Source organism: Solanum verrucosum, unplaced genomic scaffold (assembly GCF_900185275.1).
Source record: "Solanum verrucosum unplaced genomic scaffold, falcon-dt-bn FXZP01000280.1, whole genome shotgun sequence".
Lineage (NCBI taxonomy): Eukaryota > Viridiplantae > Streptophyta > Magnoliopsida > Solanales > Solanaceae > Solanum > Solanum verrucosum.
In genome coordinates, this window is record NW_026019982.1 from 454,923 (window position 1) to 479,930 (window position 25,008).

At 33.0% G+C, this 25,008-nt stretch overlaps 2 protein-coding genes across 2 annotated transcripts; one reads left to right on the plus strand and one right to left on the minus strand.

Moving 5' to 3' along the window:
• The first annotated feature begins 1,345 nt into the window (after positions 1–1,345).
• LOC125817765 (bifunctional riboflavin kinase/FMN phosphatase-like) lies at positions 1,346–8,973 on the plus strand. Its single transcript, XM_049497312.1, has 10 exons — positions 1,346–1,492; positions 2,175–2,361; positions 3,368–3,498; positions 3,845–3,914; positions 4,489–4,554; positions 5,529–5,683; positions 5,772–5,849; positions 5,939–6,075; positions 6,596–6,688; positions 8,559–8,973. The coding sequence occupies exons 1-10, from the start codon at positions 1,405–1,407 to the stop codon at positions 8,703–8,705; spliced, it is 1,152 nt and encodes a 383-aa protein (XP_049353269.1). The 5' UTR covers positions 1,346–1,404; the 3' UTR covers positions 8,706–8,973.
• A 690-nt stretch (positions 8,974–9,663) lies between these two features.
• Positions 9,664–14,786, minus strand: LOC125817766 (ketol-acid reductoisomerase, chloroplastic). Its single transcript, XM_049497313.1, has 10 exons — positions 14,293–14,786; positions 13,982–14,074; positions 12,972–13,037; positions 12,688–12,828; positions 12,075–12,302; positions 11,863–11,980; positions 11,650–11,789; positions 11,367–11,534; positions 10,675–10,830; positions 9,664–10,253 (listed from the first exon to the last, which is right to left on the minus strand). The coding sequence occupies exons 1-10, from the start codon at positions 14,593–14,595 to the stop codon at positions 9,885–9,887; spliced, it is 1,782 nt and encodes a 593-aa protein (XP_049353270.1). The 5' UTR covers positions 14,596–14,786; the 3' UTR covers positions 9,664–9,884.
• Between the last annotated feature and the right edge of the window lie 10,222 nt (positions 14,787–25,008).

Sequence of the window (25,008 nt, forward strand, 5' to 3'; positions counted from 1 at the left end):
CCACCTCTTCCAGGGGATACAGGCAACTACTTTGTAAAGAAAATGTGTTAACGAGTAATGGTATCCTTGGTGAGCACAAGACCAGCTGCAGAGATTCTTGGAAAATGTTTTTATAAATGGTTTTGAGGGTAGTTTTATAATTATATAATCTAATGCAAGTGTTAAAATGTTATGTATTACTAATACCTAGAATTTCTTGGTATTAGTAATACACAACTTAATACACATTATACATGACATGAAAAAATGTACCAAATAAGGTTTTACTAATACACACATCTAATGCATGCATTATTTTTCCTAATACACACTATAAACGTATAAAACTTGTAAGTTGTTGCTCTCGTTCATAACGTTAGATGAAAACTGGACAAAAATGGCAGAAAAAAACCGCACTAAAACTGTTAAAATTAGACACATGTAGGGTGTGTTTGGTATGAAGGAAAATGTTTTCAATGGAAAATGTTTTCTTGGAAAACAAGTAGATTTTTTACTTGTTTTCTCATGTTTGGTTGGTGAGTAGAAAATATTTTTTGGAAAAGATTTTTAGTGTTTGATTTATGAATGAAAAATGTTTTTGAGAAATATCTTTTATTTTTACTAGAGTAGAAAATAATTTTTGAAATTGAAAATATTTTTTAATTTAGTATATTTTTTTATCACACACATTCAAAATCATCCGTTAATTATAGACTAGTGAAAATTTTGGATAAATAATTAATACAAAAAGAATTAATATCAGTAAAAGAGTAGTATGTTTTTTTTAGAAAAATGCTGGAAAGCGCAGATTCCCTGTGCCTTGTAAGGCTCATGGCGGCTGAGCCTTACAAGGCTAAAAGATGCCATCCCTTACAAGTCGCATGGGTATCCGCGCCTTGCGACGGAAACCTTGATATGTTTAAATTTGTTACCCTTTTAGTTTGATAAATAATTTTGTTGCCTTTTTAAAATTTTCGAAAAAATTTGTTGTCCTTTTGGCTCCGAACTCGAGATTCTATCTCCTAGACACAAAATGATAATTGGCTTAGGGATTGAGGTGGTTCAAAATTTCAGATAGTACAACATTTTGTTTTTCCAAACCCTCATATTGAAAATCCAAAATTCACCATAGTGGACAAGTTAAATAATGTAAGTGCCTGTTGATTGGAACATCACTCAAAAAGGAAGAAGAGGATATTGGAATTTAGGATATACGTAGTGGAACAATAATATTTGGAATACCGAATAATTACTTTTGGAAGGCGGGAAAAAGACTCCCCATACTGTGTAAGCACCTTTGCCCAATTGCAAATGGAATTTGATCCTTTCGTTAAAATATTTCTTTAAAATCCTTCATATTCTATGTTTTCTCTGCTCATTCATCAGATTTCACAGCAAAGCCTAAAACTTCTTTGACACACAACAATGGGGGATCTTCATTCTGCAGAAGAACATGGAAATACTCAAATCTCAACTGTCATTTTTGATTTGGATGGTACCCTTTTGAGTACAGGTCCTCTTTTTCCACTCCCTTTTTAGTTTTATATTTTTCTGGGTTTGTAGCATTTGTGTTTTGGGATCTAATTTTTTTTTTTACTATGAGTTCAACTGAATGGTGTTTTTGACTCTGACAATGTAGGGATATAGTCCCTGTTTTTTTTAAAAAACCATGGTGTCTGAGTCAGCTTGCGCTTAGGACTTATACCTAGGCAGTTCACCAGGTGGGTCAATATCTGATGTCAATGACCTTGACTAATTACCGTGATACCTGTCGGTTGTCACCTCCCACCAGCAACATGTATTAGGTATTAGGTAACTCTGTCCACCAAGTTTAGGACATATGAGAAGAAATTACCTAGTGTTTTTGTCTTTGCTGGGATTTGAATATGAGACCACATGATTTTCAATCCACTTTACTAACCGCTAGGCCACGCCTTTGGGTGCTTCTATCAGTTCCATTTTGTGGGATGCAATATATGTGGGATAAAGCTTAAGAAAGAAAGATTGAGTTTTTAAACTTATAATCTAAATTAGGCCCATAGAAACAATTTTAAAAGTAAAGTGCACGAGATATGGTAAGGATGTGTATACACAACCCTATCCAGACTCCACTTGTGGGATTAAACTGGGGTATGTTGTTGTATGCACCTCACTATGAGCCCACTGATACTAAATCTTGGATGTGTATGTTTTAGAGCACTTGACAAAGGAAATTCTGAAGGAATTTCTGGCTGGATATGGGAAGGTGCCAGATAAGGAGAAGGAAAAGAAAAGATTGGGCATGGCGCAGAAAGAGTACGCTATTGGCATTGTCAGTGATTACGACCTCCCTATCACGCCCGATCAGTATGTCCAAGCAGTCATGCCCTTTTATCATGACTTGTAAGTGTTTTTTAAACCATGTCTCTCAATATATTAGTTGTTTCTTTTTATTTTGGATATATTGTTATATGGATATTCACTTGTAAACTACTATAAAGCATAATTGGTTGACACTTAACAGTGGCAGACCCAGTGCATTAGTTATGGATTTGTCCAAAATAGAGACGGATCTACAACATAACTTATGGGTTCATGTGAACTCATCGGCTTTTTCTCAAACCCAGTATATGTATCAATCCACTAAATATTTGAATGTGAACCCAATTATTACTGTATATTAACTTGAGGTCACTATAGGAATCCATAAACTTCAAATCTTGGATTTGTCTGTGTCCAAACTGATACATTTGGTTCAAACCTAATATATGTGTTAAAAAATCCATTAAAATAGTATCAAACATAGAGTCCGAACACAACACATTAATAGGTTGAGGTAGAATTCGGAACTCAAAGCCATTAAGTTCAAATCCTGGATCCGCCTATGTTGTTTGATGTCATCTTCTTACAAAATCATCATATTTGTGCATTTCATTTTACTTCATATTGGATAAGTAACATGGTTATTGATCCTTACATCCTCCTATTGCTCTTACATGTTGAATAGAAGTCTTCTTTGTGTTGCTTCAAGAGCACATGCATCTTCCCGTTTTCCTACACTCTGTTACAAAGTTATATCTTAATGTCTTCGAGTGAAATGTTCTGTGATATTGTCTCCGATTCTAGTTGATGACATGATGAGAATGAAATATTTGTTTCCATGACATCTTTAATAATTTGACTAGCCGCACGATATTAATGCTCTGCTCTGTATAACTAACAGAATCTAGTAAAACACTATGCACTAGTCGCCTCCACTTGTCAATAATTTTGCACATCTTCTTACATTGTGTTGACGGTGTGATAGATTAGCTAGTTTCAGCTTCCCTGCACTGATTTAAGATATTCAATGATTAAGCAAATGCGCAACAGAGTATTCACGTATAGTTTTTTTCCTATTTTGTTGCAGGTGGTTGCAAGCGAAAGCACTTCCTGGTGCTAATCGCCTTATAAGACATCTCCATAAGCATGGAGTTCCCTTTGCCCTTGCTTCAAATTCCAAAAGGAAAAACATAGATGGGAAAGTCTCTCTCCAAGAAGGTTGTGCTATAACGCATTAAGAAATTAATGTAAAACGTAGTTTATCTTCATTATGCTCCTTTTCACATTATCCTTTTATTTTCTTGCTTCATCAATTAGTGTTGTTATTTTCGAAGTAAATAGTCCATAAGACAGTTCCTTAGGACTGAGAAAATTCTTTTTGTTAAAGCCAGCAAAGTGTTATTTTTGAATCATCTTATTGTTAAAAAAATGTTTCCTTCTCTTCCTAAATGAGGTCACCTTTATGAACTTTCAATCATGGTCAGCACATCAATTTTCTTTCAGTTGTTTCCTTGTGAAGGTGTATATTATAAACTAACATAATCCTTTTTCTTCATTGAACTAGGTTGGAAAGAATGTTTTTCTGTAATTCTTGGAAGTGATCAGGTTAAATCAGGGAAGCCTTCTCCAGACATGTAAGTTAGGCTTTCTACTGTGGGTGATTCTCTGAATAGTTCTGGTTACTGCTATGCATAAGATATGACATACTCCTTTATCCTCTATTCCTCTCGAAGTTTGTGTTATCACATTTTTCTTGAAGAAAATCTGAGAATATTTCATTGATAGCAGGAGAACCAAGAAGGTGCTTAATTACGATAGCATGTACAAACTGCTCATGATACTATTCTTTCAAAAGCTCATAAAGTTACTGAAATCTATCATTTGATCTCTGCTATTTAGATATTCATGGTTGACTAAAAAGACTAAATATGTAAGCAAAAGTATTTCAATTCAAGAGCCCTATAGCTAATTCCTTTAAAGCGTCTTCAATTAATCTCCCCTTTTCCTATTATGTCTAAAATAAGTACCGAATAACAATTTTGTGCTATACATGTTCATTGTTCAGAAGCTATTGTTAGTCTAAAATCTTGCAAAATTTGTGTGTTATCACTGACAGACTGAACTTCTTTTCCAATGGTTGATAATTGGTGTCACCTGTGAGATAATATATTTCTTCTAATTTCCTGTGAATTCTTGAATTGATTTTAGATTTCTTGAAGCTGCAAAACAAATGGGTGCAGATGCAGCTCACTGCCTAGTGATAGAGGATTCTGTGTAAGTCGCCTTTTCTTTCTCATTTCTAGTTAGCTTGTTTAAGTTGGACAGTTCTTTGCATGCCTATGTTGTGTGCTAGTGAGTGGTGGAAATCATCCACCTTTCATGTAAGTGACTATTTCTATTCTCAAGGATCAAACTTACATCGTCACAAGCGATCAGCATAACTAGCTGTCTAGCATTAGTTTACTGCTTAAACTCTTAATGTAAACTCTTACCAGATTAACATGTACCTCAAAAAGTTTGACATTCCTCCTTTTTTTTTCCCATACTAATAGCTAACTTGACTAGCTGAACACACTCTCGAAGCTGATTTTGATTCTTAACATATGTTGATATGATGATATCATGAGTACGTAATTCCATCTAACAATGTTTGTGGGACTGAGAAGTGAATTTGCGTTATGTGTGTAAAAATTTGGTTCTTGAATTTCACATTCCTGGTGCATGGAGCATGTTAAGTTATTTTACCTCCTATAGAAACATTAATCGCAAACTGGGGTGAGTATGAGTCTTGTGCCTATCTTAGGACATGAGGCTTTAACCATAAATGCCTCTTGGTTTTGATCTTTTCTGGACAAGACTGAAATAACTCATTGATACACGTACCTACACATGGAAGTCTTAATTTCTACAGTGTGTAATTCTACTAATTTTAATGCTGCTTTGGTATCAAAAGCTGGTGATCTATTCCAGCATATCATTTTTGCTAATTAGAACAGCTTAAACATGATTCACATGAGATGTGAGTGTGTGCCATCTTAACTCTAGTCAAAGCTGACAATTTTTGTGCTGTGCTGTGGCACACACTAATGCATGTGAAGGGCTTCAGATACTTCCTTAGAAATCAAAGTAATCCTGTTTTTCTTTAAATTGACTTGCTCCTTGTTTGTGCAGTTAATGCACGACTGTTGAACATTTTTTATTAACCGAAACTGATATGACAGTAGTTCCTCACCCAATAACTTTGACAGTATCGGAGTCAGGGCAGGCAAGGCTGCTGGAATGAAGGTGGTAGCTGTGCCATCTTTCCATTCTGAATTTGATCAATATACAATAGCTGATTCTGTGCTTCGTTCACTCCTAGATTTAAAGCCGGAAGTATGGGGTCTCCCACCATTTGAAGACTGTATGTTTCTTTCCAGTATACCTTCTTTATGCTTTGGTCCTGCATGTCCTTCTAGCATAATGCAACTTTTATTACTTGATGATTGTAGGGGTTGATAATGCGTTGCTGGTTGAACCTGTTCATTTCAGGGGTCTGTACAAAAATGGCCTCCTCCATGATTTTGCAGGTCTTGGACAAGCCCCATATCCTCCCTCCCTGATTCCTTCTTATTTGTGTTATTAGACTCTCAGAATTCTGACTAAAGATCATATCCAGATGAAGGGCCGTCTACTCTACCAGATCAAGTGTTTGGAGTTTATTTTGGCTGGGCAAAACCTGAGGCGTACAAGTTCATAAAGATTGTTCTTGGCGTTGGTTGGGGACATGGCTGCTGCAGTTCTAAGAGGAAGATGGTGAGTAAACTAACCCAATGCTGCTTCACTTGACACTGTTTGATGCTCAGGGAACTGTCGGTATTATGGTTGCTTATTTGTTTTCAGTTAGGGGTATTGCAGAATACTGTATTTAACTGTGCACTTATTGTGACTGTTATAAAGTGTTTATTGAGCATTACTCAATGTGTCTGTGTAGTGGACAACTGCTATATATAGTTTGACATGCTGTCTACTAAGCATCAAATAGTGTAGCACAGTTTTTGGAAGTGCGTATGTTCTAAGCAATGAAAAAAGTTCACTGATTTTCTTTAGCAGAAGAAAAAGTTTGTCAGTAATCTTCTCGAGGCATTTTAATTGCTTCATGCATGATGTTGCTTATAGTTACAATTTGTCTAATTGCATAGTCCCTAATTCCTACTTGACATACATTAGCTTTATCATCTCTTTTATCTTTTATCTGCTGCTATTTTAAATTTCTCGTTCTTATATGTTTTCCTAGTTTAAAGATGACCATAGTCGTTTTTCTACTCCATTTCAGCAAGCTTGTATAGTTGATTCAAGTGACGAACAGATCCAGCCTGGCAAAATGGAAGTTGTGATTGTAGGTTACATCAGAGGATCACACGATGAGGTGATATAGATAGTTTTATTAATTTTCCTGTATTACCCACCGGGATGATAGTGACCATGGTAAAAATTAACGAATAACAAGATTTTTATGGGGAAAACAACAGCTCGAAAAGAGCAAAATAGTATCAGTATAACAGAGTAGTTTGGAGGTTCTAGTTTCCTCATGAGTCCCCTACTCAAAACTGAAAACCCAAAATCCACTGTATTATACACACTCAAAATACATTCAATACCCTTACTGCAATACCACTCACCCTTGCCCTCAAGGCAGTTCTAGTGGCAAGAGCACATATACGTAATATATTGGGCTCCATCATGGGTTCGAATCCGGTCACATACAAAAACTTGATACTTAAGTGGAGAAGGGTGGACCTATTATCCACCAAGTTTCGAACCGTGTGCCGGGGTCTTCGGGGATTTCTCGGTTATCAGAAGTACCACTCACTCCTGCATTCCCTTTTTTTTCCTCACAAAGATCTACATTGTGAAAAAACCCTTGGCCCAACTCTCTTTTTGAGAAAACATCTCAACCAAAACCGGGGTCTCACACCTTCCAATCCATTGCAACCCCATCAATGGTTAGGTATACAAGGGTCTCGTCGTATTCCATCCATTACAACACTGCAAATGGCTAGGCATGCACATACTTTATTCTTGTTGCATGTAAATAGTACTGATCGTATGCCCGTGCCTATGAAAACCCCTTCTCATGCTCCTATACTAGCTAAAACTCAAGGATTAACACTGGGATGATAACCATAGTAAAAGCAGGATGAAAGTAAGGAAGGATAATGATATTTTTACGTGGAAAACTCTTCTTTAACTTAAGGGAAAAGCCACAACCCAAAAGGAGCAAAACAATATCACTATAGTTGAAAATTTTGCTCTGGTAATTTCAAAGTCTTCGAGAGACTCACCCACCCAAAAGAGGAAACCCACTAGGTTATACACACTCGGAATACATTTTCTTTGACACCCTCACAAGAATACCACTCACTTTAGTTCTTTTTCTTCCCTTATGGAGAACTACTCCTTGAGCTGAGGGTCTATCATTAACAACCTCTCTACCTCTAAGGTAGGGGTAAAGTCTACGTACACTCTACCCTCCCCAAACCTCACTTTGTGGGACTTCACTGGATGTGTTGCTATTGTATGAATAACTACATCTTTCTCTATCTCTCGATTGTCATACAATTAAGTGAATAAAACCATACTTATAGGAGGAAAAATTTTTCCTCCAATAAAAATAGTTCCTAAAGAGAATTACTTTTTAGAACAGAAATCAGACCTCCTTAGAATTTCTTACATTCTAAGAAACTTCCCTTTTCTTCAAGTTTTCATCCTCATCAAACTACTGAACCACTACTTGAAATCCATCGGATACCTTTATTGCCATGTCGGATTTATTTCTATCTATGGGGCTGGGTCCTACAACTCCGATGATATGTATGCTTGCATCTCATACTTGCTTTAGTTGATTAGTCAAACCCACAAAATTAATGTACCTGTTACTGAGTCCATTTGCGAGTTTATGGCACAGACATTCCATATGATTACAGCAGAAACACTCTCTGCTGTTGTAATACTGTAACCAAAACATATTTTTCCTGTTACAGCAACTGAAGTCTTTTCCAAATTTGTGTAGGATTGTGTGGTAGGCTTAGACAGATACTTGCAAAAACGATATAATTGATAAACATTTAAGTTCCTGTCTACCCTCTTCCAAGATGTACAGAGAAGTTGGCTTGCCGATGTTTAATTATCATATCACTATGTCCACTGTTCACATGTTTTAGCACTCTCTCTACTTTATCTTGCTTAATTTTCTCATCTGTACTAAGTGTAGCATTTTCCATGCGTCATTCATACAGGGAAAATCGGACAAAATAGAAATACTTGAGGAAGACAAATCCATTGCCAATGCTGCCTTGAATCTGACTGAATTCTCCCTAGGTGCATTCAAGTCCCTCTTCTCTGAAGTTGCTATACAGGATGATTGCGACCTTAACGTAAAATGAACAAGGATATGATTGGCATTAGCATAGCGAGTAGTTACATCTGTTACCCTGAAAGAGGAAATATGTCTTCTTGGGATCAGGGTGACAAAAAAAAACATGAAATAATTTTTGAAACTCAGAACTTTAATCGTTGTTCTGGTTTCTTGCTCACATGGTTATGGATTAGTAGCCTGCCTACCATTTTTTCTGTAAAATTAACAGTCCCATGGATGAATTTCATAGTTACTGTTAGTGCTTTGCCAATGGATTGAAAATAATGAAATTTTGTGTTTAGTTTAGTCTTTTGTAGTTTCTCCTTTTACTCTATGTTCTCATGCCAGGTGAATTCAGTGCTTATTTTAGTATTATCAGGGCCTTAATACGAGTTTAACCTTGAGATTTGCAAATACTTTTATATTCAGAAAAACTTCTAATTGTGAATTTTTCTTTTTTTTTTCTTTCCAATTTTTGGTCATAACTATTAATATTACATTGCATTTCAATATATTACATACGAAATTTTTGTTTACTCTTTTTTTATTCCTATGGTGAAATTGTCAAGTACAGATGTCATATATGAATTTGATTATTTTGTACTATTTATCTCGCTTAACAATGCAAAAGTTCAACTTTATTGTTAAGTTTGTACTAATTTTGTGTTTAATAAAGTTACCTTATCAAAAAAAAAAAATTTGTGTTTAATATGTTGTCTATTATGATGATGTTATTGCGCATTTAATCTTTTTGTACTTGCTTTTTATATCTATGAAGTTGCATCACGCCTTCTGATATCTATAAAATTAACATTGACACTTTGCACAAATTTTATCATACTTGTAAAGTTGGTATTTTACACAAATTTCTTTATAATAAGTTGTTGCTCTCGTTCATAACTTTAGATGAAAACTGGACAAAAATGGTAGAAAAATACCGCACTAAAACTGTTAAAATTACACATGTAGAGACTGAAACATGCTACTGCCACATAACCCACATTTTATAGTTTGCTAAAAGGGTTCCCAAATTTCGAATCTGTTATTCAGCAAAAGGTTACATAAAGAAAGTGCTAGTACCCGAAAAAGGTTAAGATTCTTATAAGCTAACAGATTTAAGTATTCTTGCCTTCACCAACACACATCAACAATATGAAATCTCAACCTCACAATTACACAAAATTCTAACTCGCTCACAAAGTGACCCTTAATTGCCAGATTGCCTGAGCTCGGGGCGGACAAAATCAGCATCTGCTGTTACAGAAATATCAACTGTGGGTCTCAGTTCCGCACATACTTTAATAGCTCCATGCACGGGATCTGCAAGGAAGTTGCTGATGAGATCTCGATTGATAGGGGCATTATTATCCACAGCTACAAGTGCTTGCTGGGTGAGGTTGTAATCAAATCGAGGGGCCCACTTCCTGGAACCTAAACGTGCTGTTGTAGAGCAATTGTCAACCATGAATGATACTCCACGAGCGTGCATGAACGGATTCAATGAATCTACAGACTCGATGACACTTTCATTGATAATCTCGGAGTAAGAATGACCTTTCTTCCTCAGAACCTCAATCTGTTCATATTTTCCGAAGACAATATTTTAGATGACAAGGAATGTCAGAGAACAGGTCATTTTATATTCACGTAATCTTTCATCATTTGGCAACCCTTTCCATAGTGATTTTATAGAACTTAAAAAAAAATAGTAAGATTCATTTGAGTTCTAAGGCAAAAAATTCTTCAAAAAGCACAACTTTCTCAATTCAAGATTCAGATGTTCAAGTGGCATGCTAACACCGTTTACGCTGGATGTCCTAAAAGTATCGAATCCAAGGCACATAAGCAAAAGAGTAAATATGATTATCTAAAAAGGAAGAGAAAGCGACCAGAGCAAAAGAGCACTTCAAGCATATCCTGAAATATCATGCAATACTTCCATGGCTCAAGCATAAAATATAAGAATAAAAATAGAGGTATAAAGTAGAAATGCTAACCTGGGCCATCATCAATGCCACAAAGACACCAGCAGTGAAAGGATACAGAGGACCAAGATCACCGGCTGGTCGGGTTGCTCGGACGCGCTCACCAACCTTCCACATCCTTGTTTGATCAATTTTCCCCATTGGGAAGGCAGGTAAGCCCTCCTTTTCCTGCGTGTACAGAAGCCAAAGATAAAATCATTTTATTTTAGTATTTGACGTTTTTCTTCAACTATCCCCTTGAAGACCTTATAGTACTAGGTCTAACATGTGAACAAAATTAAGATTTCACCGAAAAAAGGCACATTGGCTTAGTAGGAGGATTATAGTCTCGAAACTTATATAGAGAAAAAACCAATGCCCTTCTGCTATTCTCATAGCTGATTGGGTAAAAAAATAAGCCCACATTAATTAGCATAGTTTTTAGATAGTGCTCCAAACCTGAAACAATTGTGTTTGTTTCTAAAACAGACTCTTTTCAGGAATCTTACTTATTTTCCTGTAACTGAAAAACCAAAGGTCTGACAAAAACTAGTCCAAATATACTGGGAAAAACATTTTCTCAAATTAATCCACTTGTGCAAAATTTCCCCAGAATTGTTCTTCAAAAACATCTCGAAACCTAATCATTAAAGAACTAAACTAAAACCATAGTCCAAACCCGGCCAAGTTACTATCATAAAACTACAGAGTAAAAGATGACTTACATAAAAGCGGCGGCCAGCCAAGACAACACTCCTGATCTCGCTACCTGTAGCTACATCTTCATAGCACTCATACAAAATCTCCATGCAGGGGTAAAATGAAGCACTGTATGCAGCTTCAAACTCCCTCTTGCCCTCCTCAGTCAATGAGTTGTACACAGCCAACATGCCCTGGAAAACGGATACATGTGCATACCACAATTTTAGGGAAATTTTTAACAAAAGTGCTACATAAGCATCTTCCTCGACATAATACTCTTACGGAAGATAAAAATTGAAGACCGACCTTTGTTGATATGGTCTTTGAAATGACTCCAGTTATGCATTCTACAGTGTTCTTGTATGCAAGCTCCTCATTCATTCCATTCTCAGTGTACCTTCTGAAAAGTGACTCCACAACTCCATGGACAGCACCAAGTAAAATACCTAACGAGGGAACCACAATTACTCAACCATAACGGCTTTAGTAAGCTAGAAATAGACTTGAAAACACACTAACCTCGTTCTCCAAAAATGTCACTTTTATATTCCTGCTCTAGAGTAGTAGCAAAAGTAAAGGGAGAACCAAGGGCAACAGACCACCCTAGAGCAACATCTGTGGCTCTTCCATCAATATCCTGGAGATAGTAAAAGGTGTGACCGTGTGAGACTGATTGAACATAAATTAATGGCTTGAAGGAAAGAGAGTAGAGAAAGGTCATTGAAATAGACCTGGTGAACTGCAAAACTTGAATTAATTCCAGCACCATTGACTTCTTTTCCTTGAACATATAATCTCCTGACTGAGGGCCCCATTCCCTTAGGACATACAGCAATCACACTAATGTTCTTTGGGAAGTCAAGGCCCATTGACTGCAAATGGCCAAGGAGGAATCCATGTGAAAGCCCAAGTATGCTGTTTGGCTTCATGTGAGAGAACACTTTCTCATAATTATCAGCCTGCACATACATCACAAAAATTAGACAGCAATATTTAAACCCCTTCCGCCTCCCAAGAATGCTTCTGTTTACATTGATTCCGAATACTAAAAATTTATGCTTTAGCAATAGTTATACCAAGACAAAAGTTGGCCCTAACATTGTAATTCACACATTTTAGCACCCCAACGTGAATGTGATTTCAAAAGATGACGAACAGAAGACAAAAAGTAACAATATCATATCTTAGTCCAAAATAATTGTAGACTCAACCAAAAAATATCTACCAAGTTAGCCAAGAGGTTGAACTATTGTGTGAAGGAAGCCTTCAATAAAATGTAACCATCAAAAAACGTAATTACCAAATGTTGCCACAACAAAAACAGAGGCTAAAACAATGTCCAACCTGAGCAGCATCAGAAATCAAAAGCAGCACTAAATCACTGCCAGAGATAGTCTCGTATATGTCACCAAGGGTTCCGTTCTCTTCAGTAAACCCAGCTGTGCGGGCCTCTGCAAATGAGCTTGAACCCTTTCTTAAACCAATCTACATGAAACAGAAATTACACTTGTAAGCTTAACAATATGCCAAAAGTATAACACATTTCACCACCATTTCAAACACCATCTTCCACTGTTATCTGTCTCTGTGGGATGGGAAGGAGAAAGCAGAAGAAGATGAAGTATTACCTTAACAACTATGTCAGATTTTATTTCTGCGAGAGAATCCCTCAAGTTCTGGGCTTGAGCAGGTCCCTACAAAAGAAATGGTATTTACTAAGCAAATCTGAATATGGAAAAGAGAAGAAAAAAGAGCAGTGCTGTTAAAAGCTGTCACTTCCAGTGATGAAGCGATGAGACCAAGGAGCTATTATTTCACGGGTGAAACCATGCAGTTCAGAGAAGTGTGGTTCAAACAATGATGCGCAAAGTGATCCAAAAGAAATGTTTGAAGGCTCATTCAATCTCAACTTTTCGAGGAGTTCGATTAATATTGACATTATTGAATTGGAAATTGAAATTAGTATAGCACTATATTAATGTATATTGACATTTTTTAACTTCTCATAAATTTTACCCCGCAGTCCAAAGAAGAGTGTGCTTCATTTCTTGTTTTTTGCTCTTCAAAACACCCAAAAAAAAGAGCACAAAACACGAAAGGAAGCATGTAAAATATTTTTATCTCACATATAAGGAAAAAAGTTTCCATGTTCAGCAAAATTAGACGAAGATAACTCATGGAAACCATATCATCAACAATCCAATAGCAAATAGATAAAGAATTCAACATAGGATGAAGTGCTACGAGCAATTCAGAAAGAGCAACAGAAAAAAGCAGTTCAAAGCTGGGTGACTGATTACATCAAAAGATAATAGCTCACTAGGAAATTTGAAAATGTAAAGGAATATTTGCCAGATTCCAATATTATAGAAAAAGGAATCTTCAAAAATTCTATTAACAAATTTTCACCAATCAGATAGCACTCAAAAATATCATCCTTCTCTTATACTTTAGACGGGCAACACTAAAGTACTACTATAAGGAACTTTTTCCTTAAAGTTTATATTGCAAATACCAGTTAATTCCTTGGAATAAGAACATCTCATTACAAGTCATTTCTGACTAAGGAACATCGTTCAATCAAAGGCAATTTCTAATTAAAAATGGATTTGACAAAAACTGAATCCATGAGATATACCTGAGACCCCCAGCCGATAACTCCAATCTGCTTGATTCCTTTGAAAGCATCAGGCAAATACTTGAACAAATCTCTCCCTCCCCTCACAATGTACTGCACCACAATATTTCATATGGTCAAAAACTTCAAAAAAACGACAGATAAATTTTCAGCATAAACACAGTTCTTTAGCCACTTTTCGCTCATAAGCATCACTTTAACTAACTTTCAAGCTAAACTAGACTAGATTGATTCATTCTATCAATCAAAAATATAAATTTACACGATTAGATTGAATCTGGACAAACAAATAGAGAAGATGAGGAATGCACCTCATCATTTCCAGCGAGGGTTACTTTCTCCTTCTTAAAAACGGATGTTTCAAAATCGAACGAAGCAGGAGCTTTGACGGTAGCAGGTGCTGCAACCATGCGAGCCGCGAGTGCGCCGCCACCGGATTTTGAGCTGCCAGATGAAACGGTGGCTTGAGCTCTGAGAGGCTTAAGCGATGGTGTTGACGAGGATAGAAACCCTAAGTTACCAACAAGAGAAGGTTTTAGGGATTTGGTTGAGGAGGAGGGGGAAGGAGGAGTGGAAGTGGTGATGGAGAAGGAAGTCGCCGCCGCCGCCGCCATGATTGTGAAGTGGAAAGCAGACAAATGAAAGTGTTACAGAGAGGGATAAGAGGAAGCAGAGGGAGAAAATGATAAATGGAGAGTTCCGTTTTATAGATGTTGCAGTGTGATAGTGGTACTTTGCTAGGGTAAAGGTTTGGTACTTTTACGTATTCGCGTTCACTAACAAAATCGACTCATTACATAAATTCTAAGAGATCGTTTGGTGTAAGGAATAAAAATATATAGTCGTGAGATAAAAAAAATAGTATTAGAATAAAAGTTTGATGTCTTGTTTGGTTGACATGTCTGGTATAACTTATGGATAACTTATCCCACCATTTATATTATAGTGATGGAATAAGTTATCACATATACAGGGTGGGGTAAGTTATCTCATGATAACTAACCTAAGGATAATTAATTCATTAGTTCCCAATCAAACGACAAAGGTCTAAACTCGAAATTAAAAAAACATATTGCAAAGAACGTATAGTATTTTCAAAAAAAAATTCTATATATATATAGTTGTTGAGCCAACTTGTAATTGTACCAGTATATACTTATCAATATCTTATTGAAATTTAAATTTGAGATTTCATGATTATGAATTCACTTTATCATTACAGACAAATCAATGCATAAATCATCTTAAACAAAAAAAAAAATTCAATGAAATTCAATGAGTGTACTTTGAAAGAATAAAATATATGCAAATTTTATTTTTGTCTCGTAGAAATAAAGAGGTTGTTTTTAGAAGATTTTTGACTAACATATTGCATCTCAAAAATAAGAAATTGAATATACAAAATAAAACAAATATAGCAAGTAATAAAGTAGATATTACATTGTAATAAGTTTAAACGAACGATATTACATAACAAAATAGTATAATAATTGTAACACAAGTAATTACAAACCTAACCAATTCTTGGAAATTGGGTGAATATTAGTTTGTATTTTTGTTTCAACACAAATCTACTTTTTAATCTTATCAGTATAAATCAAATGTTATTATTTTATCGATTCAATTGTAATTTATCTAATGTGTTAAATAAATTCCTTTGAGCATGTAGCGAGTTTAATGAACAATTTCCCATAATTTTCAATTAATATTCACGTAATTGGAACTATTATAAAGAGTATTATTAATATGATTTCATAGTTGAAAATGTTAAAATTAGGTATTAAAATAAATCAATTATTAATCAAAGCTAGTTTGATTAGCAAAAAATGTAACAATACCACTCCTTTGGGATTTGAATAACGACAAACATTTTAATTCAACATCTTAAAATATCATTACGTGAAATAAAAATGAAAAAAAAAGTACTTCTTTATATAATAGGGAATTCCCATATGGTCATAAATCCTATTATAAGCTGATATCAAACAAGATGAGAAGACCTAAAAAAAAAAAAAATATACTCAGAAAAACAATTCAAATTGAAATTCATTTGAAGGACATAATAAAAAGAAATTGAACTAACAATAAAAGTTGTAGTGGTCCTGATAGAATGAATAGAGTTCCTCCAATTTTTAATCAGATTTGTGTTCAAATTTTGAGTAAAGAAAAAATTATGGAAAATAACGTTTCTTATACAATACAAATTTAAATTAGTTGAAATCATAATATAAATATCAGACACATAAAAAAAATCTAAAAAATAAACTATACTAGAAATACACCATTTAAAAGTCATTATATTTTTTCAAGTGTTACTAAATATATGAACAAACACTATGTTTTAATTAAATTAATGACCAAAAATAAGTTTAGAATTTTCCTTTAGTTTTAAAATTTTAAAATAAATTTGGAGGAACCCTTTGAGAAAGGCAAGAGCCGTTTAAATGTAATGTTGTCAAGTTTCACGAGACAATAAATTAAGACCATTAAAAAATAGAACTAAGACTATGGTTTGTTACTCTTTTAATTCATCGATTCATTTTAGTTGTCGTGTTTTTTTTTATATTTTTAATAAAATATTAATTGAAATATAATTTAATTAAATTAATTTTATTTATTTTTACAATTCTTTTTTATCATTTTATTTTTCACTTCTATTGAATAAGGATAAGCATGAAAATAAAAAAATTTATATATATATTTTCTAAATAGTACTTTATTTATTTATTTTTATTTGTTCAATATTTTGAAACTAAAATTTTCACTGTTAGTTGTCATTTTTAACATATAAAAAATATAATTATATATTTTTTATTTTACTTCATCATTAATTACTTAATTCATCAAATCAATATCGAGATGTAAGATTATAGTGCGCACGTGGGGCATCAACGTGAAATGTGTCATGTCTATAAAAAAAAGACAAAATTAGAGCCAACAGTGATATATTTTTCTGAAACTTACACGCTTTTTAAAAATAATAATTAATACATATATTTTATTATAATATTTATTTTAATTATTATATAGTCTTTGTATCTTAGGTTGTAAAAAATAATCTTTAAACTAAGTAATAAATATATTAAGAATACGACAGGAAAGCAAAAATACTTTTTATAAGGTAAAAATGACTCGAGGCGAACTCAGGATTTAAATACTTTGGGTGCATCAAATATGATCTTTAAGCAAAACTTAAAATAAATATAAAGAAATAACGCTTTAGCTGGATTCAAATCATGGTCTCGCGGGTGGTTCATATGCCTTGTACCAATGACACAAGAACACTCATACGTTGTGCACTGTTAATTATATTCTAGTTCTGTACAAATATACCCCACTTATTAAGGTAGATCCGCTTTTGAAAATGATAAATAAATATAATAATTCGTAAAAATGAATTGGACATTAATCTTATTTAAAAGCATGATCGTTAGCCGATTCTTTTATTTGGTAGCAATTAGAGACAAATTTATGCTATTTAATGAGATTTTAAAGAACGTTTGGTCCACTAAATAAGTTTTTTATTGCATTCACGTAATATACTTGTTGCCCACTTCAGTCGATGCATTAAAAAAATACTACTAATACCCACTTCTTTCGCTTATAATATTTGTCACATTTTAATTTGAACAATTAATTTAAAGTTGAATTAGTTTAAAATCTAAATGAATTGAATTAAGCGTGTTAATATGAATTGACTTAATAATCAATTTAAATATGAATAAATTAGCTGGATTATAATTTTATAAATTAATTTTATTGCGGCTAGTAGAGCTGTCAATATGGGTTGGCTCACCCCATCCGGGCTAACTCATACAGGCTTTGCAATTTGACGAGCCAGGCCGGGCTATCCCATTTTTTATATGGGCCAAAAAATGGTCGGCCTAGCCCACAAGTGTGTGGCCTACGGGCTTTGTCGGGCCAACCCTCTTTTCTTAAAAGTATATTTTTTATAATTTTTTTAAATTAAATTATAATTTAAAAATATTATCATAAATATCGACTAGTGTTACTACTTGTTAATCAAATACACAAATAAAATTATCAATATAATATTTATTAAGTTTGATTTCAAGTAAAAACATAAATAGTTAAATAGAAATATTAACCTAATTGTTTTCCAATGATCATAATAAAACACAAAAAAGTGATTCCCTATAAATTTTAGGAACTTTATTTTATGTAGTACATATTTTATAAACATAATTTGTATTTAAATTCTAATATTTCAAACTTTAAACAGATTTTGAGTGTTGACTCCTGTTATTTTTAATACTCTATTTTATTTTTATTTGGTCCACGGGCAGACCCTATCTATATTTCTCAAGCCCACAAATCGACAGGCTTATTCAGGCAGGACTAAAAAGTCCTTTTCTTAAATAGGCTCCAAAAATCATAGCTTAGCCCTATCAAATCACGGGTAAAGCTAGGCTGGCCCAACGGGCCTAGCCCATATTGACGGCTCTAGCGTCTAGATACAATATATAATTTGGATTTTATCAATTTGAATTTATCGTTAGCAAAAATTAATTAATTTCTTTAAAAAGGGAATCAAAGTTTGTGGCACAATAATTCCATTTAATTGAATTGAAATAAAATCAGTATAATCTTTTTGAAAGCTCCGTCTTTTAAATTGCATTTACGCACGACATTCAATTATTAACACCGACTTTCTGGCCATTTAGGCCTAGCAAAATTAATAATTTTGTACTAGAGGTGTCTTCAATACAGAGGAGAATATTTTCTACAAAACAAATCTTTTTTTAAAAAAATATTTTCTTTGTATTTGATGTGTAAATAAAACATCATCCTAAAAGTATTTATATATATCTAACACAAATTACGATGATGGACGAGGATAGAGTGATGGGTGGTGGACGGTGGGGTTTGATGGGTTGGGTCAGACAGATCTAGGATTTTCATTCAGGGTTCGAAAAATAAAAGTATAAACGTGTGAATAAGTCAACAAAACATAATTCCAAGGAAGTAGTAGTATATAGTTTTTAGGTACAAAAAGTTAGTTCCGTTACAAGAGACCTTTTAGCATGTTTAGATTTTCTTTCACATTTGGATTTTTTAGGGTTTAAATCTACTCTTTTAGCACGTTTTAAAAAAAAAAACGTGAAAATTGATCCTCAAACTAAATGAAGAGAAGCTAATAAAAGAAAATGTTCACAATGGGATTCGAACCTCGATGCGAGGGTCATTTGAACCCCGAAACTAAATGAAGAGAAGCTAATAAAAGAAAATATTCACAATGCAATTCGAACCTTGACACGAGGATCATTTGAACTCTGGACGTGAGGATCAATTAAAAAGGACTTACCATTGCGCTACAACTTGCTTCTTGTTCACGAGGGAGTTCAAAACTAATATAACTACATAAATATACAAAAATTACCTTATATATACAATGCAATTTTTTGCTTAGAAATTTCGGATGAACCCCTAGAATCCACGTGGGTCCGCCCCTGGTTGGGTGGGTGTAGGTAGTTGTGAGGGTGGAGAAGACGATATCATTTGTTTGTCTTATTACTTTTATTTATTAAATACATAAAAGAAGTCACTTTTTCTTATTTTCAAAATTAAACCAACCAATCAAACATGAGAAAATAGGATATTGAACACACCCTAAATATTGGGTCATAGTCTATATTTAAGTTGGATCATTTTAGTAGCTGGGCTGATCCATATCCACTAGTTACAAGTCTAAGCAAACTTGGTATCCATAGGTAATCCTGGGCTACAGATCCACAAGCCCATTATGTAATAGGTTTAATTGGGCCTATCCACTTATGAGGCCCACTTTGAAAGGTGTTGGACTTTAAAGTAGACTTCCATCGCTACTTGGGTGCAAATATTCTTATGAAATTCTTATTACTACGATAGAGAACAAGGAAAAATTACTTAAATACACAACACTTCTTTACCTATTCTCAATATTTCCCTACTCTTTTATTAAAATACAAAAATCCCTTATTTTCCCTCAATTCAACTTAACCGGATACTTTATTAGTTTAAGTATCAGCCCGTTATTAATTAAAGTATCCGCGCTGCTATATTATGCATCCGCCCGTTAATTAAGTATCCGTGTTGCTAACAACTTAATAATTTAAGTATCCGCTCGTTATTAATTAAAGTATCTGCGCTGCTATATTAAGTATCCACACTGCTATATTATGTATCCGAAAAACACTAAAAAAAGGGATTTTTGGTAATTAATGAAAGAGTAGGGAAATAAAGTAATTTCTTTCTTATACTATGTCATTTGCCTAATTTTTACATAGAACAAACCACTAAAAAATTGTCTAATGTATACTCAAGTAAAAATTCTGATGAACTATTAAATCTTTCAACTATTTGCGTAGGAATCGTTATTTAATATGTACTAACAAATAGTTATAACAACAATGTTGCAGAAACATAAAAACAAAGTTTAAAACGTATACTCACTAAGAAATTAATGTCTGTAAAAACATACCAGGATATGTAGAATGAAACAGAAAGGAAAGAAAATCGAGTTTATTGAATGCACAATGTCCCTTTAAGAAAATTATTCTCCTTTAGTACCCGACGTTTAAAGGAATATATCCTCCCATGATAGAACGATTTTATTCACTAGTGTATTGATACAAAAATAATGTTGTCAGCGAACCACCCAACGAGAGCAAAGTACACAAAAATTTAATTGTGTAGGAGAATAAGAAGAAATTCAGAAATTTCGTAGTGAAAAGTCTGAGGAATTATAAGTATTTATAGCCAACAAGCACTGTTTCTGAAAGTTTGTAGCATTTCAGAACAATCACTAATGCATGGTTGTTCATGAAAGTTTGCAACCTTTGAGAATAGTCATGGTTGTTTCTAAAAGTTACAACATTTCAGAATAGTCATTTAAAACAGTGGAAAATTTAAATAAAATGAAAAAGACGTTTTAACCCAAGATCGAGTCGCACGGATCCGATTTGGATTGTGTCGTTTTGGGCTGGCCATTAATTAATTAATAATTAAAGAAAACTTTGTCCAAAAAATAATCTCTCGGTCATTTTTCAAAGTCAAAGCCGAGCGAGCGACAATGACGACACGAGGAGATCCCTCTTTCCAACCCTTTTAACAACTAGTAGAAGTATTTCCTTATTCAAACACTTCATATTTCCTCCTTTTATCTCCCCTCAATTTTCCAATTATTCTTATTATATACCCAACATGAATCAAATTACTAGATTAGCAATCTTTACCAAAAATGAAAATGAAATTAGAATTGATTACAACCCATATGAACAATCAAATAGAGTAATTATTACTAGTACATAATTTGATACATTAATGAAGGCATATTCATATGTTTGTCATGTTTAATTAATAACATCGAATAAGAAAAATTACAAGCATAGTTAATCATTCTGGCCTGCTACAAAACTAGGCTAATTAAAACTAAATACGTTATTACAGAATTTCATTATTCTGAGAGTTGACTCAAAGTGATTTATAATTTATATTGGAGTAGTTAAATAAAGTTATTTCTTTTTATAACTAATTAAACTCATATCCAACCATTTAATTTTTATTTATTTTCCTTTTATATCCTCACCTATAAAATTTATTTTTTCTGATTATACGTTCCCAACTAAACCTCAACTAAACAGTGGAATCCAATGACAGATTAATTAAAAGGCCGATGCACTAAGATATTTTTCTAAAGAAATTTAGGTCACCAATTTAGAAATAAAAAAAATAGAAAACTTAAAGGCATATTGGAAAATATTGCTCATGAAAATCTTAGGTATATATCGAAAGGTTGATTATGTTTAATATTAATGTGCTCCAACTGAGCGCAGTACTGATTGACGATTAATTATTATATATTACTCCATCAGTGACAGAGTCAATATTTTTACAAATAAAGTGGTGCACATGCACCTAAACTAGACGAAGAGGTACACACGTAATTTACCATGCCTCCTAGCCCCTAGGGCTCCGTCCTTGTATCCATTGTAACAAACTTCTTTGTTTCATCGTAAAGAAATTAATTAGTTCATGAGAGAAAGATTATTCCCAAAGAGTCTCACGTCAGATGAAAAAGAAGTGGGTGATCACAATCCATCCTTTTTTTTTCCATCCGATATGAAACTCGATCATCAACATTCATAGCTTTTGAAGTTATATAGGAAAAGAATATGTCCTTATTTACTCTCTTTTTTTAAAGATCATCTTTACTATTTCAATTAGTGAAGTAAAACAAGACATATAAAGAGAGGTAAAATTAAATTTGATTTAGACCAATACATACTTTTTATGATTAAAGGCCATCAAATATATATCGTTCTAAAAAATGTACAAAAATCTTAAAAGACAAATATATATAATTAATGAACCAAATAATAATAATGACGTTTTCTTTTTCTTTCAAATTCTCTTCTATTGAAGTTTAATTAAATCGATATCGACTTTGCCTCTTACAAGGAAACAGTGTAAAAGGCACGAGCTTTGAATTAATAATGATAAGATTCACATTAATCCGTTGACTAATTATGTATAATTAATTAATAATTAAAATATGAATTGAGTAGTTGATGCTCTTGTCATTTAATCTCGACGTGTTACGTTCTTTAATTTAATTTAATTTGCATGAGCATACATGACCTTGCCCCCTTTAATATTAGTATTAATTCCCCCAACATCAAGCAATTAAAAAAAAATATTTTGTATCCACGTACGTACTAACAGGTACTTAAACAAAACATACATATCCTTCTTCAAATTATTCAGTAATATTATGATTTTACGTGGGGATTCAAATTTTCACAGTAAAATAGAGTTCAGATAGTCAATAAATTGAGTTACTAAGATTTTGTATTCAAATATTATACTATAAAAATAGGGTAAAAATATATTTCTTAAGTATATATATAAATTGTTCGAATCCACTGAACATAAAAATAATATTTCGTTTTGAATCATGGCTACGTCACTATTGACGAATACAAGATTTTCACCAAGAGGGGTTGAAAGACAAAAATATAGTACCTAAGACTTGAACTCAAAACCTCAAGGTGAATTTTGAACCACTAGGCCATATAGTCAACCTCTTGTTTTGTGTACAAAAGATCTTCCAAATATATATGAATTGAAGATGTTTTTGTTTTTTTAATTAAAAAAAAGATTTACTTGTTCTTTAATTTTTATGGTCGGCATAAATCTAGAAGCATGGCGGAGTTAAATGGGACCAAGGGATTAGAAAATTTTTAGCAAAAAATTACATTATATATATATAATTAAAATTATTATTTTTATACATAGATATTGAATTTTCTTAATCTATTCGACTTCTTTATGTATTTATTTTTATATATTTTAAATATCTTAATTAAAATTCTGGAAAAGAGCCAAAAATACTCATGTATTATTCGAAAAAGTTTAAAAATACTCTTCATCCACCTATTGACTAAAAATACTTCTCAGTCAACCTTTTTGGTCCACTATTACCCTTTAAACTAACAACCTTATATTTTTTAATTAATATTATTACTAATTATTATGTGGCGTCTTTCTATTGGATTATAGAGGGACCATAGTGCTTATGTGCCTTATAATTACAACAACTTATGGTTATTTTGGATGAAATTGATCTTGAAATAGCTTAATAAGAAAAGGGAAAGAAGAAAAATAGGATATTAGGTTTAGGGGAGAAGAGATGATTCAATTTTATTTTTTTAATGGATCTTGTAATTGGGTTTGGGTCAAGGGATGTCAATATGGGTCGGGTGGGGTAGGAGAAAGTTTGGTGGGTTGGAATTAAACTTTATCCAATAGAAAGACGCCACATAATAATTAATAATAATAATATTAATTAAAAAAATATAAAGTTATTAGTTTAAAGGGTAATAGTGGATCAAAAAGGTTGACTGATGGGTATTTTTAAGAGCAACTTTCACATATAACAAATATAAAAATCATAATTGTATGTTATAGCTATAGTTTGCATAATTGCACCCCATAGCAAATTTTATGTTTACTATGGAGCTTTTGATTTGTATAATTCGCTACAAACATCCAGTTTTATACAAATTGTTCAGTTTTGTATAAATTCATTTACACATTGTAATTTGTATAATAAGATCTGTATTTGTATAATTATAAGTGTATATGACGAAAATATATGTATTTGTATTTGTATATACATTTTTCTCTCGCTTTATACAAACACAAACGCATTTTATACATTTTATACCGAAATGTATAAAATGACTAATTGTATACCGAAAATGACTAATTGTATATCGAATCAGATGACAAAAAAGGGGATGTTTGCTGCGAAATACAATTAAAATAAACTATGGCTATAACATTTAATTTGAATTAATAGTTTGTTATTTCATTCAATTTTCCCTATTTTTAACCCAATAGGTGGATGAGAGATATTTTTAAACCTTTTCGAATAGTATAAAGATATTTTTGACCCTTTTCCGTTAAAATTCTGACCATGTAACTATGAGGGAAAATAGGATATAGATATGCCAAAACTAGAGACACTAGGAAGATCTCTTCTAGATACTGAGATCAGCAAAGTACAGCAACATAAAATCGATCTTAATTAAAGCAGCTATAATGGGTTTAGCTATATTTTCCAAGTCTAAACCTATAGTCATTAAAGAAAAAAGAAACTAATATGAAATGCCAAAATCTAAATCTTGGTTTTTGTGTCTCAACTTTAACAATGTTGCTTTTGTAGAACAATGGCAAACAAAACAAAGAGGATCAGCCCAAAGATGCATAATGACAAAGGGAAAAGCCTCTAAAAGAGTATGTATAATGTATTCAAGTTTTATTATATATATATATATATATATATATATTGATGAATCTGGATGGTGGTGTAGTGGTGTAATTAATTTTCCCTTAATTAGAAGTCTCGAGTTCAAGCCTTGAATATAGAGAAAATTTTGTTAGAAGAGTTACACCCGAATGAACTCTATAGTGCGCGAATCAAATTTAATTAGAACTCTAATATATGCCCTGGACACCAAATA

Excerpts from the sequence above, each read along its gene's own strand:
- LOC125817765 (XM_049497312.1), top strand. The coding sequence starts at position 1,405 with ATGGGGGATCTTCATTCTGCAGAAGAACATGGAAATACTCAAATCTCA. Across the intron at positions 2,362-3,367 it reads ATGCCCTTTTATCATGACTT|GTGGTTGCAAGCGAAAGCAC; the intron begins GTAAGTGTTTTT and ends ATTTTGTTGCAG. Across the intron at positions 6,076-6,595 it reads GCAGTTCTAAGAGGAAGATG|CAAGCTTGTATAGTTGATTC; the intron begins GTGAGTAAACTA and ends ACTCCATTTCAG.
- LOC125817766 (XM_049497313.1), bottom strand. The coding sequence starts at position 14,595 with ATGGCGGCGGCGGCGGCGACTTCCTTCTCCATCACCACTTCCACTCCT. Across the intron at positions 13,038-13,981 it reads TTATCGGCTGGGGGTCTCAG|GGACCTGCTCAAGCCCAGAA; the intron begins GTATATCTCATG and ends TTTCTTTTGTAG. Across the intron at positions 11,981-12,074 it reads CAAGTTTTGCAGTTCACCAG|GATATTGATGGAAGAGCCAC; the intron begins GTCTATTTCAAT and ends TACTATCTCCAG.